At 36.2% G+C, this 20634-nt stretch overlaps 1 protein-coding gene across 2 annotated transcripts in view; it reads right to left on the bottom strand.

The window, feature by feature from the left end:
* Window positions 1-692: 692 nt before the first annotated feature.
* nphp4 (nephronophthisis 4) overlaps window positions 693-20634 on the bottom strand; it is a 720990-nt gene continuing 701048 nt past the window's right edge. For both annotated transcript variants that reach the window (XM_039755993.1, XM_039755992.1), the window contains exons 26-30: window positions 11971-12056; window positions 10328-10499; window positions 7326-7505; window positions 6014-6157; window positions 693-2074 (exon numbers count right to left, since the gene is read on the bottom strand). In XM_039755993.1, coding sequence (XP_039611927.1) covers window positions 1934-2074; window positions 6014-6157; window positions 7326-7505; window positions 10328-10499; window positions 11971-12056 — 723 coding nt within the window. In that variant the 3' untranslated portion in view covers window positions 693-1933. The remainder of the gene's footprint in view (window positions 2075-6013; window positions 6158-7325; window positions 7506-10327; window positions 10500-11970; window positions 12057-20634) is intronic.

The raw sequence follows: 20634 nt of genomic DNA, 5'->3' as shown, positions 1-20634 counted from the left end.
CTAGTTAAAACAAAATCTGAATGTGCATAACACTGTCCACTTGAACCAGAAAACAGGAAAACAGAAGTGTCGGATTTCTTGATGGGTAGAGAAATATGACAGCTTGGCAAATGTTAACCTGACAGACTGCACTAGAAACGACTTGCGGCCTCAGGCTATCTCACTGCCTGTTAATGCCATGATTGTCAGCACTTTGCAGTACCTTGATGAAATAAGTGAACAAAATAAATAACTTCTGGGAATACGTTGAATGCACGTCTATTCTGGAGAGCTTAGATGTGGCATTTATGATGTCATACTTTTGATTTGTTTTGATTACAAAAGGTGACCTGATGGCTAAAAAGGCTGGTGACCACTGAAGTGGCAGTCATTATAGACGAAAACTCTGCTTAATCTTAACTTAAACTCCTTTTGTTCCTAAATGTACAACATAATTAGGAAATTTCATGATTTGGAAAAAACATTTTTTGGTGCTAATGTATACTTAATTAGACAAGAGTAAATTTTCATTTACAATATTAGTTTTATTTAGAAAATGTATAAGGTATTTACCATGATTCAATTTCATTTATGCCTTCAATTATTACATTAATTACAGTTACATTCACAATTATGTAAAATATGTATATTTATAATCCTTTTGTAAAAAAAATGTAATGAATAGACTTACTAAAATATCAAAAGTGAAATTACAAGAATATGACAGGTTCATTAAAAACTCTTTCATTAAACATAAATAAATTCTACAGCAATAAAGACTCACATATACAAAATTTTTGATTACATCAGAAAAATATTATAATATAAATCATTTATGTATTGCACAAAATCTAACTATTCTTTACATGCATAGTATAAAAAATACTTTAAGGTTTAAAATGGAAGAAGCCATGTTGTTTGATTTATTATCTTCCAAATTTCAATGTATTCTGCATTTTAAATTGCATACACAATTGGGCATATTATATCCTGCATTAGTGTAAAAAATATATATATAATAAAAATGTAGTCAGATTATCTTGAAGTAATTTATTCAATAAATCAAATGATAAAATACTTTTCCAAATTTGTCTCAATCTCAATATTTTACTGAGGAAACCCCAAGACAGGAGAAAGTTCTCACTAAACCTGCTTTGCAAACTGCACACCAAGGGCCCCTCAGTCATTGAAGACTGGAAATGGACAGCTCACAAGCCTTTGAGTCATGATAATTAGAATTGATTTTACTGAGAAGTATAGTATTGTGTCACTTTAGAAGGGAAAATGTTAGGCTTCAGTGCCTTGTAAGAGCAGGGATAAGTAAGCATTGACAACTTTGGGAACAATTAGCTGACTCTCAAACTTTGTGCCATATTTGGACATATTCATACACGTGTCTGAAAATATTCTGAGTAACAAGGTAACATGTTGTAAGTAAACACTTAAATGTCATTTTAACTAGCATCATATGACCTTTAAAATTAATCAATTTCCACTGTACTTGTAATCCAAGTATAAATGATTGGTCAATCACTAAAACAGCATTTCATGTGTAGCCAATCATACAACATCATTTTGACTGAGAGTCATCAGAAAACATAATTTGAAGTTCCCCAACTCTATTTCAGCAGTTGCTACAATTACCATTTACAATAAAACCAACTGGGTAAATTCAAGCAATTCTTAACGGACCTTTGCACAGTACCGTACTCAACTCAAAGCTACCTTTAGAGTTTTATGGCAGTACAGAAACCTGCTGCAAAGCCGATAAAAACAATTGTAAACCAAGGGTTACATAATCACTGTCCCCTTTAAGGCATATGAGGCCTAGCAATGAACAGAAATGCAAATTTGATTTTGAATTCCTTATATATATCCCATATATCAAAGACTTTTCTGATAAAAAGGTGAGAACTATTAACGCCAGACAAGAATGTTCCATAATGTTGTCTGTTTAGAAATAGATGACCTTGACACAGAAGGTTTCCTCATTCTTATCCTCTTGATCATTGATATAAATGAGAATCTCCTCAACACCGGGACACTGACTGGGTGCAAAACGCAGTCCAATAGTATATGACTCCCCCCCTCCAGTCTGGATGGAAGACAAAAAAAAAAAAATTATTGCACATAACATTGGGACATCAATTCAGCAAAAGTCCTTCCCATAGACATTAAACAGATGGACAACTTGGATTTCATCACAGTGCCTTTGCCTAATGAAACAATTCATGTTTTTTACATTCTTCTACAAAAAGAAATGTTTGCTTTGTTATTTTTGCAGAAACTCATGATTTACTGTATATTAAATGAGTAGGAAAAATTGTTGCTTTGCTTTAATTTTAGTTGGTTATATCCCTTATTAAAGATGTCATAGATCTTAAAAACAATGTTTGTTCCCTGAACATCAATGTACTTTTCAAAATAAAGAAGTAAATAGATCAATTTCAAGCCACTCTACTGATTAGCTGAAACATAATTCCTCCAGTAGATTCTGGGTCAGCCTCTGGGTCTACTCTCAGAGGACCATGCCTGGTATTATTCTGAAAGTTACGGTAGGTGAAGATGGGAATGTAAAGTGTACTTATCTTACAAATTAAAAGCTTCATCTAAGGAGCTCCTCCTTTATTATCATAATCCTATACAATGCTTGCAAAACTCCAGCTGCTGCCATTGTAGCAAACTACATTTCTTACAAAATTTAATTACCTCATTCCTAATCCAGTTTTAGTATGATTGTATGGAGACTGTGGGAATTCTAAAGATGGAAGGAATGCAACTCTTCATTGGTGCTGTACTGCTAACTGTCTTCAGTTTAATGGAGTGGTATTTAAAAAAGGTTTCATGAACCTGACTGCAGTGTCCCGCTGGTGAAGCAGGCAAAGCAGCCCAAAGTACCAGCCAGTAATGTGGTAACAAGTGGAGATGCTGATGGATGCTTCTTCAACCTCTAGGCTAACCCGCACAGAATCACTCATGCACACAAGAGGCAAAGAACTGCTTGCATTGGTGTCATCAGACAGATTACATTTTCTCATAGGAAATTAAACGTGTATCAAACTTCAATAAATATATATTGTAAGTCTTGTATCCTGTCTGGTTACTTTATTTGAGTAAATCTAAAGGGCTGGTTGGGACTTTACATAAATGTGTGTTTGAAATCCTAGAAACATGCTGGTGATTGAATATTATGTTAGGAAAGTTTAATCAAGGCTGGTGGTGCCAAACACAAAGTTCTGGGCCTACAATCCAGCAATCATTGGATTAAAAGCATCCTGCTTATGTTACCAGTAGTGTACTGTAATTTCTGCCTTTTTATCTACACGTGTTTTGAGTAATACCATGTAAAATTCATATTTTCTATTGTGGTTCAAAGAGTATGAAGTTGTGAGAGACCTCCTAAGCATTTCAACACCCAGATAGCAACCTATATAAACCACAACTACAACAGATTTAAAAGAATATGGGAGAGAACAGAGGAGGACATTAAAGAAGGATTTTGTTCAACATTTTCCACCATTGTGGAGAGCAAAATATAAGTCAGATGCCAAAGAACTGAAGATGGTCAACAACTGGTAGCAGTACAGAATAGATGAGCTATAATGATGAGGCACCTAAATGGCTAAGGTGGATGGAGACCAATGTTAAAGAGAAGTTTCTTTAACAAGATGAACCCTGATATATCCAAGGCATAAACAGGATGGTTACTTACATTTTCTCCATAAGTAACCTAGGACTTCATGCTTTGCTCTTCTAACATTTAATCATTGGTATTAATGCCTTTATTATATTTCTGGAATAGCACTTATGAACTGGTTAATTATAAGCAGACTGTTATGAATTGCACATTTTTGATCTTTTGGGGATTGAGTGTTTTCTATGATGAGTCGTACTATTTTTTATGCAGTTTAACTTTTAAAGCAGGCTATACAGCAATTGTTCCTCCGTCAATTTACATTCGGGTATTGTTGTCATCTGTCATCCTGTCTGGTTTTTATAAAGGGGAAAGAAAATTTAACCAGGAACCTTAAATTCGTTAAAAGAAATTACCTGTCAGTAAATTATAGCCTACAAATAGGAGGAGTATGAACACATGGGCATCATAGTCTGTCCCATAACATCTCTGTGCTAATTTCTTGAGAAACATTATCGAGGTCTCAGAAATGCTTTAAGTTTGCTTGGGGCCAGGGATAGGCATGTGCGGGCAAACTAACTGACAGGATTAGTGTTTTAGAAATTCCACCTATATAAGTAATAGTTGATACTGTATCTAATATTTATGTTCCTTATTAGGATATATATTTTTCAACCTACATAATATGCAGCACCTAAAACAGTAAGACGGTATTGCAGGGTTTGTTAAACTATTTTGCCGCCGTGAGTCGCTGTGTTTTAAAGGAACTGGGTCACAGTGTCTCGCCGGTTACTCTAATGAATGGCAGCGATACATCAAAAGGGGACCACCTCCTGCTCTAATGATTGGTGCCGATTCTAAAAGGGGAATTTTGCCCCATGTTATGTTGATCATCACAGAATTTAACATGGAATGGGTCTTGAAGACACTAAGAAACAGGTCGGCTTGAATTAAAAGGCTGAGGGAAAAACCAAAGATGGCACATGAAATCCTAAAATGTGTTCTACTGAAGTATCCCTACACTCTTTATAAAAGCAAGAGGTTGAATTAATAAAACATTGACCATCAAAGAAGATTTCTTTAAATGTCTTATTTGTGTTTGTATGATGTTTATTGATTATTAGGCCTTATCGGCAAGTAAACCCAAAGAACCAGACTAAGCTTCATCACACTGTGTTGCAAACCATTTCTTATATTACAGGAGCAGTGGTCTCTCAAACAGAGACTTTTCTGGCCATCATGGTGACAAATAAATACACTGCACATCCTTGTCCTTGTGCTGACAATGCTTTTCTGTGTAAGAAATTAATCCAGTAGCCTCTCCTAAAGTTTCTACATTGATTCTTCAAACATTCATTTTAGGAAGATACTGTAAGATATAAAGGATTTGCAAACACAAATGAAAGCCAAAGGATAACAATATTTTATTGTCAAATTATAGACATCAGATGATAGACATCACTATCCTTACAGATTAAAAATGGTAAAATAATTGCAAGAAAGAAAAAATTGAGTAAACAAAAATGTATATATAATATCAGCATTGCATGGCTGCAAAATAAAACTGTTCTATAGTAAGTAATTAAATGTTTGAATTGCGGGTTTAAGGTAAATCCAGAAGATTCTTTTTTGGATTAAACTGAGCCTCTAAATTTAGCGCTGAGCTGCTGCCTGAGGCTTGGTATAGGTTAACTAATTATATTGCATATACTGTAGTGGAGTGACTAATTATTGGTAATACGAACACTTGTCATTGGTGGCAATTTCCACATCAACTTCACCCACTTCTTTTACTGAGTAAACAACAGGCAATAAAATTCAATTGAATTTATCATATAAAGAAATAAAACTGAACTTGAACCATCATCAATGTAGACCTTGTTGCAGCTACTGAAGCTAATGTGATCTTTTCTTAATGTACAGTAGATACAGTACTTCTTTAAACCTAATAAATCCATTCAGAAAGAAATCTTATGTATGTAGTTGCCCTGATAAAATGGTGGTTACTCATCAGCATGTCAGTGAATGCCATTGGGTATTATGCTCCGCTAATTGGAATATGTTCTTCATATTGAATGTTAATTTGTGTGTCCACTTCTTGACTCAAACTACTCATGGCACATTTGGGGCGCTGTTTGTTTAGATAAAAAGAGTACAGTATATAGGCCACAATTAGTAATGTCTTTAAGATGAGACAGCTGGCACATAAAACATTAGTAGTCTCATTTTGAGTCACTATCATTTTCTTTTTTCCCCGGTTGCCACTTTTATTGTGTGCAAAGTCTCCCTGCTTCTACTAAGATACTAACAGCATTTGCTATAACTGCCCACACTTGGATTCCACAGCTCTGTTTTCTCCCTGGGTTAAACCTGATTGAACAGATGCAACATGCTGCTCACCTCAAAGGCATCCTCCTTAAACTGCAGCAGATCAGAGCGGTTTGTGCGTAAAAAGTAAGCTCTCCTGGTGGGATATGGATTTGTGTAGGTAATTTTCTTGTTGCTCCCCTTTCCACCTCCCACAGGGATAGAGATTTCAAAAGCCTGACAAATAAAGGAATAAACAAGCAAAAACAATAAAGAGCCACAGGGAACTATAATGAAGGTAACACAGTACTTGAAAATAGTTCAGGTTTTACTTTTTGTGCTGATCCCAAAAATATTAATTCATTTAATAAACGATAGACCTCAAAACACATATGCTTTTTTCAGTTGATTATTTTTGAAATCAATAATAAATGGGAAAAAAAAAATGCATACAATACCATATCTATAACTGATTAACCTTGCTGACCAGTTCACAGCCAGGTGCAGTCAGGCTGGTTGAGTTTATGATTGATCTAAATGATAAACCAGTTCCCAGTTTTTAGATATATGGCAGCAAGAAAGGTTCTATTTTGCATTGTGTTAGAATGGGAGATTTTAACAATAAATCATAGCTGGTCAGGCCATATTAATTGTAAAATTCTTTATTAGGCCTCCTCTGATTTACATATTCTGCTCTACTTAAGTGAATGGCAAAAAAACTATAGCATGGGTTGATTGATAAAATACATTTTTGTTGTCCATGAAGGATGCTATATATTTATTCTTTAGCTGCTTCAGGTTATGTGATATACAATATTTCTCTAAACTTTATTTTTAGTAATTTCAGAATTTTTTTTTACATTTAAAAATTATTTAGTTTTTCTTGTAGCAGGCTTCTTATCATGACAATTTGCTGACTCACACCATACTGGCTTCATGAAGCACCAAAAAAAAAAAAAACAGTTAAAAGTGAAAAGTGCTTCCTGCAAATTGGAGTGACAGATGTGCAAGGAAATTTTGAAATCCTAAGTAACAAGTTTATTAATATACCATGTGAGCTGAATACAAGGAGGAAATCAGGCAAAATAAATGCAAAAAAATCTTCAGCAAATTGCAACAAAATTGAACTGGAGAGGTATGGATTAAGTGCCAAACATGCAGGAAAAATTGATGATCTATCATAGCCTATATAGTGATAAACAGAGGTGACACAAAGATGTCTTCATTGGAGAAGAGGTACTAGTGAGTGCAGCTGTTTAGGAGAGGATATTCACCTTGCTCTGATCTATAGATAAGGCACTCTACAATTTGCACATCACTAAAGACACACTTTTATGAATTATGATATAAATAATTATGCACTTATGATGACGCATATATTTTTTTAGAAATTTAATTGGGGTACCTTAGAAATAAGAGGCTGCCTTGATGACACACAGACCAGCCAGGAAGCAACCAGATGATGATAATCCACATCAACTACATTCAAGTAGATGAACTTGCTACCTTCCCGGCGGGGGCAAACTCTGACATGCAGATCCTGCACAGCACCCGGTGGAAGAACAAAGGTTTCTGCTGGATCAGTCTATAAAGCAAAAGAAATGAAAATAATGAAAGGGATATGGAGTTGCCAGATGCTTTATTCTTAATTTCATTTAAATGTTGGTAGGTAACAGGAAGAACTATAGCTGCAATCAGTAACATGTGAATTCCTTCCTTTAAGTTATGCATACAGTATAGAAGAAGCATCAGGCTAAACATTTTCTTATTCTTTTCAGCACCTCTACGATAAGAGCACTTCATCACTGCTAGCTAAATAGCTGCTTAATAACAGTAGGTAGTATGCAAATGTCATGTAGTTATGATAAAAATGTAGCATGAGAAGAATAACTAATAATGATGAGATGGTAGGGCACTGCAATCTTTGTTGTTCTTGAATGCATTTGTTATCAGAACAAATTTAGATGAATTTTATGCGTGTTTAGTCATTTTTTCAGTAGTTCCACACACTATAATTAATGTAACGAGTTGAATAATCAGAAAGGCATGAATGTCACTCTGCCAGATGGATGGTCATTTTTTCACATTAATGTTGTTATGAGACAAAGCGAGTGTGAATCAATTGCCAATTCAGAATGATTCATTATGCAAAAACCTGAGCAGAGTATTATTTCCAATGTGTAGCAAAATGAATACTGGCAATGCCAAATACCCAGTCAATTAAGTTTATAGGAAGTAAATAAACATGGAAGGACAGCCATTTGAGGTTTGAGTATTTTTGTCCTATTTTAGCAATTCTGAGAACAGCAGTGTAGTATAAATTATGTCAATGTGATTGACACATCTCATAGTCTCTTGTATTATTATCAATGATACTAAAGGAGATGAAGCAGAAATGTGTGGCAAAAAGTTTGCAAGTTTATGCTAGTTTCTCAGTCACAATATTGTCCATCCATTATTGAAGCCATGTAATCCATCTTTGGGTGATGTGCACTAGATCCCATTCCAATATCATTGAGGTTCAAGGCATTATTCAGCTCTGGATGGGGCACACCTCCTTTGTAGGGCTCGATCATATTCACTCATGACCAGACACAAATTTCTTTAAGATGTGCGAGGAAAACCAAAATACACCAACAGATAAAGGAGAACCCGCAAACGCCAAACAGCCAAAGTACAGGCCTGGAATAATGACAGACACCACAAGTACCACGAACAAAAGTTCTAAAAAATAAAATTTCCAACAGAATGAACATAGTGTAACTTTCTGTTGCTACAATAGGTGTATATTATACTTTAAACAGTAAAGTATTATTGGTTTTCACAAAACTAAAACACTAAATACACTGCAATTTTGAGAGCCTGCTACAGTATTTAACATGAAAGTAGTAAATGATGGAAGTTATTCAGAAAAGTGTTGCGCTCATTCCTAAATCTGAGTGATTCCTACATATGCATTAGGTAGTCTTTGTGTTTTAAAAATGTCCAGTCACACATGAGAACAACGCAGCTGCACCAGGCATAAAGGTGAAAGATAGTAATGTTTGGATGCAGCAAAAGGTTGGCCATCATCCTGCCAGTGAATCTGCCACAATGAAACAGCTGGGCCTACAGAGCTCACCAAGGTATTGTACAAAGTTCTCTGTGTGATTATGTTTTTTGATGGTCTTGATATAAAAAAAAAAAAAAATGATGTGCTACTTATATAAAAGCCACATTGAAAGGCGTTTACCTATATTTATTTACTTATCTTCCTACAGCATAAAGTCACAAGTAGACTGCAGAACTTCCTGTGCTTGATCAACATAGGTATACTAACAAAGGACACTTTGGTTAAATTCTAGAAAAAAAAGCACACTTGTTTTGTTATATCTTTCTTTTGTGAAAGAGTTTATTTTAAATTTGGACTATTTCAAACATTATACACTTCATGTCAGCATTTTGCAAAGTTTTAGTAGAACATGAAAAACATTTCTGTTTTAGTTATATGTTCCATATTTCTTGCCTGGCATTTCCTGTCATCCTACATTTACACAGATCGTTGCAGACACGGGACACACATGAAATGTGTATGTTCCAAATAACTATTTATTATTTACTCTATACAATTCATGGCACCTCACACCCAGATAAACAGACTTAAGCTGGGAGAACTTTGTGTACTACTAAAGCTGTGTCTGTGGGAGATGGAATAGCAGACTGCTTGATGCTTGGGCTGATCGACACATTTACAAAACAAAAGATGCTGATGAGGAGGTGTGAGGGAATTTAAGGTGACCCAGCATTACAAGTAGTTTTGTAAGCTTCAGGGATTCTAGTGTTAAAGAAGATCCACAAAGGGTTTAATTTTCACCTCTTAGTACCTCCTAAATAGTACATTTGCCCAAAGACACCAACATTAGTCAAGCAGAACTATGGATAGGCTTCATTGCACTGAACACTTTATATTTAAATGAATAACTAAAGTAAGTTAGCATTATTTACTAATTGGTAGTGCCAAAAAGATCACAGAGTTTTAATGCAAGGCAAAAGTGGTTCATTAATTATGATAATAAAGAACACATCATGGTACTAATACCATACTGTACTTTCCAGTTACTGTATGACCTGTAGATGCTTACATGTAAAGTAATAGTTGTGCCCAATGGTCATGTGACACACATACCATCTATGTGATTGTCATTTTTTAAAATTTATGATAAGCTAGATAATATTTTCATCATACTATTATTTTGGCTTAGTAAATATTTATAGAATTCCACATTTTTTCTGAATTAAATTGGACATATATGATTTAACAAATCTGGCCCAACTTCATACTTCATATGGCATATTAAAGGCAAACGTAATTAGACTAGAATAACGAAATACAAAATATCACAACATACAGATGACAAATGTGTATACCTGGAGCTCCTGAGGATGAGATGTATAGCACCTGACTTTCCTCACAGCCTGAGTACCTCTGAGTACCAGAGAGAGTCGGCTTGTCTGTCCTATAACACAACTGACATCAATACGCTGCAGAAAGTGTATATACAACTGCCAGATCTGAAAAGGGACCGCCATCCATGGATCTCTTTATCACCAAGAAAGAAAGATAAGCAACACTGTTTTAGTTCAGACGAACGTTAACATTTATACTCTATACAGAAATATTTTATCAATAGCAGTCTGATGATGTATTACTGAAAATATAGCAGTTCAAAGCATTATACAAAATAATCAACATAAAATGAGTGATAGTAACAGCACAGTAAAGCCAGAATAAGAACCCTCAAGTTGATTCAGTTCTTTTGGACAAATAACAAAGTGATATTAAATTAGCATGTTTATTATTATTATTATTTCTCTAGAGTGTAGGTAAAATTGAACTGTTTTTAAAATACAGTAAACCCCTGATTATCCGTCAGTCTCCATTAAGAATCAGGGGATAAAAAAAACCCAAAACATTGAACACGTCAGCATCAACCCATTACTACTGCCACATGATACGCTGCAAGCTATGCACATTGGAAGAACTCTCCCTTTTGCTAGCACATATTGTTTTTCCCCAGCACCACGTGTCATGCTGCATTTTTAAATCACAGTCTCAGCTACAAACCTTCAGCTTTAAAAGCGTTTTGTAGCTTTTCTCTTTTGTTATAATTAAACTGCTATACATTGTTATGGCAGATAAACATATGTGTGTGGTGTTGGAATTGTCACAAAAAATTGAAAAACATTTGTAAACATTTATAAAATGTCAAAAACGCTTCAAGTATATACTGATGTGTAGGCAGCTTGTGATGCGCTGTGTGGGAGCAGAAAGGGCAGAATGCTGTGTAAGTCATAGGACTGGGTGAAGGGCTTCTGCTCTGTTGCGTATGTATATGTGTGTATGTATGTGTATACATATATATATATATATATATATATATATTTTTTTGCAAATAAATACAACTTTTTGCTAAATTTATCTACTGTATATCATTTTTAAAGTAGTTGTTCTGTTATCCATTATACTGTACTACAAAAAACATTTACTAAAAAAATGTTAAGACTGCCTAACATCAAACTAAATAAAGAAAAAAAAAATAATTAACGAAAAAGAAACCAGAAAAGGAAGCTCATGGCTTCCAACACGTCCTCCACCTCATAAGCCTGTTGAAGAAAAATATTGTAATCACTATACCATTTGAACCCCTTTTCTAAACAGGTTATGGATCAGTGCCCAGCAATGGCCCGAATTCTGTACACATGCCAAAATATTTATCAATCCTAAAGTCCATACTTACCTTTACAATTTTTTTCGCAGGATTAGCCTACTGGCATTTTTTGCAGAAGAAACCAGTTATCTGAGAGTTAGCCTGTATCTGACACTATCAACTGGCTTGAACTGCCTGATCAGCTACATAATCCATTAACTAGAAGTTGCAGTGTTTCTCATTCAATGTCAAATCCATTTTCCAAGTACCTACTTAGTAATGTGAGCTATATAAAATTGGTTGATTGATTAAATGAGTGTAATTATGGTTTTGGTCATTTCTTTCTCATGGATGTGCACTTACGTGTATATTATGATGAAGAATTTCTTAATCTGAGGACTGGGACCAGCAGCAACTTTCAAGAAAACATCCTGTGGCTCTCCAGGGGGCTAAAACAACAAACCAAAGTTAAAGTGAGTTTAGAAACACCCAAATGGTCGAAATGAAACTGTAAAAACACACACACACACACATATATATATATATATATATACAGTATATATATATACTGTATATATATATATATATATATATATATATATATATATAGTGCCCGACCCGGCACAGACTGACGCAGAGGCTTTTTATTTTGGTCTTCAACTGTGGGGCACGTCTTCCCCGTGTCCCACAGGCCCAACACAGTCCCAAAAGCAAGTAACCACAATAGCAACCACTCTTCCACCTTGCACCACCACTCCTCTCAGGCAACCTCGTTCTCTTCCTCCCGATTCTGGCTCCTGAGTGGTGGAGGCTGGCCCGTTTTATAGCCCATCCGGAAGTGTTCCAGGTGTTTGACCACCTGGTCCCAATTTCACCTCTGGGTGGGGCTGATGACTTGTCCAGCCAGATTGTTGAGTCTCAGCAGCCACCCCAGCTCCCACACAGGTTGTGGAGGACTCCATGTCCCATGGAGCCATGTGGGAGACTGGGAAACAAACATCGGCCAGGGAGGCTGCCACCAAGTGTCCCGGGGGAGGTATTGAGCTATATATATATATATATATATATATATGTATAGCATTTTCATTATATGCTATTTTGTGTTGCATTTTAATTGCAAAGAATTTGTGATTACTGTATAGTGCTGTATAGATGGACTTGAATTAAGTCAAACTTCAATTCAGTCTCACTCCTTCCCATCAAGATAATTACACTAAGTTCTAAAGTACTTTCATTTTGGAGATTCACTTCCTAATTCTGGAGGGACTTAGGACCTTCTGATTCCTTCTGTTTTAAATGTTTATTAGTCAACTTACCGGTGTTTTTAGATTTACAGTAATTGACTAATTCAAGGATCACAGACATAAGTCACACTCGCCTTAAGCTCTCAACATACTCAGACTCATATGTACTCTCAACATGCTGAGACCTTTAAAATCTCATTTTATTGGAAAATTACACACAGTAATTCAATAGATTATGCTGTTTATTCTGAACAATGAAGAAACTAAATCCTGGAAAGCCAGCACTCTACTGCAAGAAGCTCATGTACACTGGTTTCCGAGAACTGAATGAAAACAAGCTCACATTCTATAGTAATTTGTAAAAATTAGAGTCCTTTGCGTTGCTTTTAACTGTAAATTAAAGACTTAATGGTTTGCTACTTGGACTGGACACATTAACTCCATTAAATTTATTTATGTATACCATGTGGCAGTTTTAATAATTACCCATTAAAAATGGGTATGAAAAAATGGAAAGTAAACTGGGGACATCTGATGGACAGTACAAAACAGAGTATGTAAAGCTGTAATCCTCTACCTTGAAAAAACTAAAAAGTAGGCTAGTTTTTATGGTATTGAAAAATGCCAGCACCCTACAGTTGTCACCAGGAATGGCTAAGTTTAAACTATTTAGCAGGAGTAAAAGAAAACCAAACAAAAAAAAAAACAACGGGTCTTTTTATGGGAGTAAGAATTTCTGAGAAGATCTGTGGAAGGCACAAAGCTTGAGGCTGATAGCTACCAACATAGGTAAATGATTCTGACTTTCTTCATTTTATTTTGCGACCTCTTAGGTGGAACCTGGAATTTTCTTGAACAACATTGGGTTTGATGTTGAATTTTGACATTATATTATTATATTATATTAGTGTAATTGCTGATAATACTAATAGATTTTAAAAGTCTGTCTTTACACTGACTATCGGAAAAAAATTCTATCTAACATTCTTGAGCATGCTAAAGTATCCCATGAATTTCTTTATTTTAGCATATTAACAGCTTACATTATTTACCCATTTCATGTCTCAGGGTGCAATAGAACTGTGAGACTGTTCTTCTCTAAGTAACTAAATGTTTACTTGTAGCATCAGACTATAAGAATAGTAGCATTTAAATTCTATTAGACCTTAGTACAGTATTTAATTCTAGCAATTCCAGTATCCTCCTGTTAAGAACAATCCGGGGTAACTCTGGCAAAGCTTTCCAGTGTTTTAAGTCTTACCTCAGTCAAAGTCAAGAGTTTCAGCCTTGACAACAGTTAAGTTCATCTTAGCACAGATCACAGAACCACCTCCTCAAGTCTCTATCTTAGGCTTCCAAATTTTGTGTATGTTCATGTTTCCCTTTGGCTACATTACGTGTAATTTTGAGTTTGGTTTTCAGTTTTATGTAGAAAAATGAAATGCTGGGTAGAACATAACTCTTTCCAATTAAACTATGTACTAATTATTTTAAGAAAAGTGTAAAACTTTGTAGTGCTATTCTTGGTGATTTTAAATTGGGCAGTGGCAACTTTTCTCCTATTACATTCTGTATTGTTATTTTTAACATTGCTTAAGTAGAAACATTCATGATGGATGGCAGCATGGTATATGCTGGTCAAACGTGCACATAAGGCCATGTTTATACTTCAAGCGATGCGTGCGCCTGTGGATGCTACTGCTACACAAGCATTATACAGTTTATACTTGCACAAGTACTTTATGTAAATCTGGAAGATTCCACTAGGTGGCAGTGCGACATATCATCATGGTGAGAAAAAGTCTGGCTTCCCTGTGTTGTGACTTGCTTGAAACATCCATTAAATTCCGAGGACACCTTGTCACAATATCTCTGAAAAGGATGGATGTTTAATGAATATATCCATCAATCCAGGGGTGCATCCATTCACAACAATCCCTGGACAGAGCATCAGCTCATTGCAAGGTGAACACATACACTAGCGTCATTTTTAGCATCACCAAATCCCCAAACCGTTGGTTTGGAAGGAAACTGAAGTACACTGTGGAAACCCACCAGGAAAACATGCAAACTTCAGGCATGGAACACCAGGGACGTGAGTCCCTACTACAAGGTAGCAGCGCTACTGCTCCGCCATCGTGGGTAATTAATGTGGACATTTCGAGATTTAAGCTGACACTTCCACTTTAATTACAAAATAGACCTTATTACTGTGTCCCCAACTTTTTTTTGTGGCTCAAATACGCTGCCATACATTCTGATGCTGTTGTGAAGGTGCAAAAAAAAAAAACAGAAAAGTTTATGTGAGACCATTAAAATGTATCATGTCACTAAAGCACCACGAATGCATTTGTATGTTGGCTTTTTGCTTCTCAACATTGAACCATTCATCAAACATTGAACCACGCACATTGGGATCTACAAAGCGGCTTTCTGTCACATGTAGATAGTAAACAGAGACTCTGACGTCACGTTCCAACTCGATTACACTGTGCCACCCAACTTTTTGCTGGTACTGCAACTCGCGTATGCGTCACATTAATTTCTGAGGATGTGCTCAGAGGACACGTCGAATGAATGCTGGGAATGCACGGCAGCCATGATGTGTGCAGTTACATGTTATAAGCATGAAATATAAAACAGGCCTAAGAGTTCCATGGTACTTTGTATAGATGACAATAAATAACTGAACTTTCTTTATTACATTTTTTTTATAATCAAAGCCTTTGATTTTTGAAAAGCCAAAGACATGAGCTTGTGGATATCAAGTTCACAATGCCATTCAAAAGTCAATATTAAATACTATCTCTAGAGTGTTGTAAAAATGCCACAAGAAAAAAACTATACTGGAAAAATGAAAAAATGCAGATCGTTGCAGGTCTAAACCACAATGAAATGGACTGATGTACCACAAACCAATTACTGTATTTTATAGCACATGGTGAGTCTCTTTTGCTGAGATGCTGCAAAAACAGCCAAATACAAAGTTTTTGAATGAGTAAAAGTAAATAGTAACTTTCACTATTTCTTCTTGGTAGACATTAACTCAAGTCATATTTCTCAAGTTAATGACATAGACAATATATAGTGAACAAGATTCAGGTCAATCCTCAATAACACTATTGGCTTGAAGTAATGACTTATTCGGTAAATTTTAAGGCTTTTGTTTTCACATTTGAACCCAAACCCCATTACCGTCCATTTTAAAATTTGTAAGGAACGTGTTTTTATTTATCTGATTGTTATACAACATAAATTAGACAAAGAATATTTCTTAATTCCACGTCTGTAACATATTTTATCTATAAGCCACGGGGGAGCAAAGTCAGTCCTGGAAGGCCGCAGTGGCTGCAGGTTTTTGTTCCAACCCAGCTGCTTAAGTAGAAAGCAATCCTTGCCAATAACTTAATTTCATGAGTTGTCAGTGCTTTAACTCTGCCATTTCAGGTCATTCTCATATCTTAGATTTTTTTTCCTTTTTTATTACACACAGGTATAAACCAAAACAAGCTAAATAGATAAATCTTGGTTTCTTTTGTCATTTGTATCTTATTGCTAATAAGGAGCAGTTAACAACCAACAATACAGTTGTCTAAGACTGAAATAAGCAATAAGGGTTCAAAATTGTAATGAGCAAGACAACTAAAATGAATCAGAAGTGTTACTTGAGTAATAAGTGCTTCTTATTAAGCAACTGGGTTGGAAAAAAACCCTGTAGCTACTGCAACCCTCCAGGAACAACTTTGCCTAGCCCTGTAATTAGTTCATATCTTTTCTGCTTCTGAAGAGTTTGTCCATGCTTTGATTACAAACCGTACTTACTTATGTAACTTCCTACTGGCAAGTGCCCCTTCAGATGTGTTATCTATGGACTCTGCTGCCATACTCAGACTTGCAGCAGCTTTTGCATAACTCCTTTCTGCTCAATGTTTACTGGCTACCAGGGTCTTCTAAGATGTAACAAAAAATCCTACTGCTGACTTAGAGAGCTTTAACTGCCCTTCATTCAGATTACTGCAATAACCTCTTGCACTCCAATTCACCCACTCTAGTCTGCAGATGCGCTCCGAACTAACCTGTGCTCTATGGGTGACTAAGCCTTCATGTGTTGGACCCAGTCTTTGAAATGACCTCTGTAAAATCATTATATCTGCTTATTTCTTTCATTTTTTTACTTTTCAAAAGGGCATTTCACTTACATTGACATTCGTATCCTCTCAGTTCAAATCTGTTCTGTTCATATCCTTATGATGAAATCTTATGATGGAACTCACTATGTCAAACTATTTTATTTGTTAACAGCTTTCTACTAACAATGCATTCTATTCTTGAATATTACTTTCTTGCACAATCAGTATTCAGAGTTTTATTTATTTACCTTTTATGTGGTGTTTAAGGCTCGGATGCTAACTTCTACGCAGTGTTATTTACTGACCTTTTTATATGCTTCTAATTCTACTGCGTCTTACTGAATACCTGCAAAGCTATTTAAACATGAGGTAGATGCTATATAAATAAAATTATTATTGCATTAATATCACAGATGGGCATTTCAATTGTACTTAAATTGGAATTAATTATGGGTAAAACTAACAGTTTATTGATTCTGTAAATATTCACCCCCAGCTACAAATTCCAGTTCAAATTCCACCAATTTCCTGTCAGTATCCTATTATACTGCTACTAATAACTGGATTGAAAGTCAGCTTTGAAAATAGAAGACACTGGCTTGATGGTTGAGAGCATATATTTTCATTGCATTTTCAAAGATGAGGAACAGCAGATAAAAATTATTTGCATTCCAAATATTACAAATCCTGTACAACAAAGCATTGCTTTATGATTCTTTAGCAATACGTTCCATGATTCAACTATGTGTCAATTGCTTTGAATATCTAAAAGATAAATAGGTGCATTCAGGTTAAGGTTAATAGCAAAACGTCAGAATGATATGACACTTCAATGTTTCTCCAAAAATTATTTGCAACTCAGATGTAAAATATTACTACAAAAGCTCACAGTTCATTTGAAAAATAGACATCTCACCTAATATGATTATAAAGACAAACATGAATATCTATTATATAATAACTGGATTTTTATTTTAACGACTGCATTCTTGAAGGTTATTTTAGTTAACGAAAACTAAAATCAAAACTGAAACTATTACTAAAAAACAATTTTGAAAACTGAAATAAAATACAGGTAAAATTCCGTTACAATGAATATCTTTACAACAAAATTATCATCAATGCTGATCAAAGTATTTTTATGGTCCCGACAGTTTCCCCATATGACCACGAGCCTATAGAAATCTTGTTACTATGAAGTACAATTAGCAGATAATTTCATTATAAAGAAGTGCCTAAAAGACCTTGAAATGCTTGAATGAATCATCCACAGAGCAGTTAGTTCTGTGGTCACAGCTCAGTTGTGCACAACGATCCCCAAACAGAAACATTGAGAGAAAAAAAAATTCTTTCTTCGGACTTTTCTTGTACTGATTTTTTGCTGTTTTTGTTTTTGATGATTTTTCACTGATACCTCTTTCTTATTGCTCATCAACATTTAAAAAACATCAATTGGAATTTAATTCATTGTCACCCTCCTATAGAAACTGCAGACACGAAAAAACAACAACAGCTCATATCAGAAAAAAAAACTTTAAATTTTTGCAGCTCTCAATTGCGGCAAAAAGAAAAAAGACGTTGCCATCGACACTGTCAACCTTCTTGAAAGACCTAGCAAAAAAAAAAAGAAGAAAAATCTTGGGTTGCAAACGTATGCGAACTGCTGCATTTGAAGACGACAAAAAAGCAGTTTTTATGTGGTTCAGTGATGCTCGTTCAAGAAAACATTTCTATTAATGCAGCACTCATTCAAGAAAACGTGGAGTTTCTAAACTCTCTTGGGACCTCCCCTAACTGGACAACACCCCGAAGGGCGTCGCTAAGTCCGATCTCCGTGTCTATGGAAGACTGTTTATCTGTTGCCGGGGCAACAGTAGGCTCACAGCTCTGATGTGACTCAGCACTGAAGCAAACAAAAAAGATCTCAATATGTGATGCAAGGAACATTGTAAATGCAGGGCACAGTATAACTTTGGCCACTAACCTGGCCACGACCCTGCTTGACTGCTGTGTATGTGTATAGCAGAGTGGCAGATCACACTACAATAAATAACCGTGCTGTTCCTGTTTCAAGCTGAATAAAGCTGGTTTTGCTAAACTACTGACACTCAGCCTCGTGTTTTGATGTGTAAGACAGGGACTTATAGCACCAACTCGATCTTTTAGGATTCGCTTATGTGGCGCCTCAATGAAGGGCTGTGAGCTTGTTATTGCCCTGCCCCAGCAACGGACAAACAATCTTCCACAGACACGGAAATCGCGCTTTGGGACGCACTTCAGCGTGATGTTCCCATTGGGTGGGGGTATCCCAAAAGAGTTTAGAAGCCTCACAATATGAAGAAAAAGAAGATTCGCCGTCTGATTGATAACTGTGCTGCCCACAACATGCTTCTGCATTTAGATAACGTTCATATTGAATTCCTCCCACCCAATTGCACAGCAGTGCTTCAGCCATTTGGTTTGGGCATCATTCACACCCTGAAAGTGTATTATCACAAGGAAATACTGAGAAAAATTCTCGTCAGCATAACTTGTAGACAGGAGAAGATTAAAATTAATGCCAAAGAAGCTATTGAAATGATTGCAAACGCCAGGACGCAAGTTAAAGAAAGCACTATAGCAACAAAACAAAATCTCATTACAACAAAATATTTTTTAGGTCCCTGGCAGTTCATTGTAATAGAATTTTACCTGTAATTAACAAAACCAAAATGAAAAACTAAAACTAAACCAAACTATTAAAGAAGCTGAAAGGACTAATTGAAATCTATATGTATAATTCACTAAGGGCATGCAAGACGCACGCAAGACAGAGAGCCCCGCCCACCAACTGTAAGACCATGGGATACGCACGACAGGGCCAGGCCCGCCAACTCACAGAGTTCCGCCTGCCAACTCTAAGACCATTGGATATGCTCGACAGAGCCCCGCCCGCCAACTCTAACCCTCCTCCTGCGTTCTCCGTCGCTCTCGAGGCATGTGCACTGCCTGTTCATGTGCCTGCATGCAACAACTCACCAAATACAGCCTCAGTCGCTTTCGTCTGTGCTACAGTCCACATGCACCTCTGAGCTACATTGACTTTTCATTGTTCTTTTTGGTTCCGGCTGCTTTTCTATATATATTTATAATCGACCAAGTCGCCCGACCATGGGGGTCGCACGATAGAGCCCCGACCGCCCACTCTAGCCCTCCTCCCGCGTTATAGGGAATGCACAACAGAGCCCCGCCCACCAACTCTCACCCTCCTCCCGCGTCCACCCTCGCTCTAGAGGTATGCGCACTGCTTGCTCAATTGCCCGCCCCCAACACGTCCTCACTCGCTTTGGTCTGTGCTACAGTCCACATGCAGCTGTGAGCCATGTTGACTGTTCATTTGCCTACCATGGCCACTGCCTCAAATGTATTTCATGAAAACAACGCTTCTTGCAATGTTATACAAATTCATGCATCAAGTAACTGTTTCTATCAGTCAGATATTTCTGGAAAAATGTCATCGACGAAACTGTTGATCTCGAACTTCGCAACATGGCTGAAACCTTTGTTTGCCAACATTGGGATAACTTCGGCGATGTGCTGTCCGTTGTTCTTAGTCACAGAAGCATAGTCATATATTCTGCTCAACATTACACTGACTACATGAATACTTCCGG

The sequence above is a fragment of the Polypterus senegalus genome, chromosome 6 (assembly GCF_016835505.1).
Source record: "Polypterus senegalus isolate Bchr_013 chromosome 6, ASM1683550v1, whole genome shotgun sequence".
NCBI classification, from domain to species: Eukaryota; Metazoa; Chordata; class Cladistia; order Polypteriformes; family Polypteridae; genus Polypterus; species Polypterus senegalus.
The sequence above is the reverse complement of the archived record's forward strand: the minus strand, read 5'-3'. Positions and strand labels throughout refer to the sequence as shown.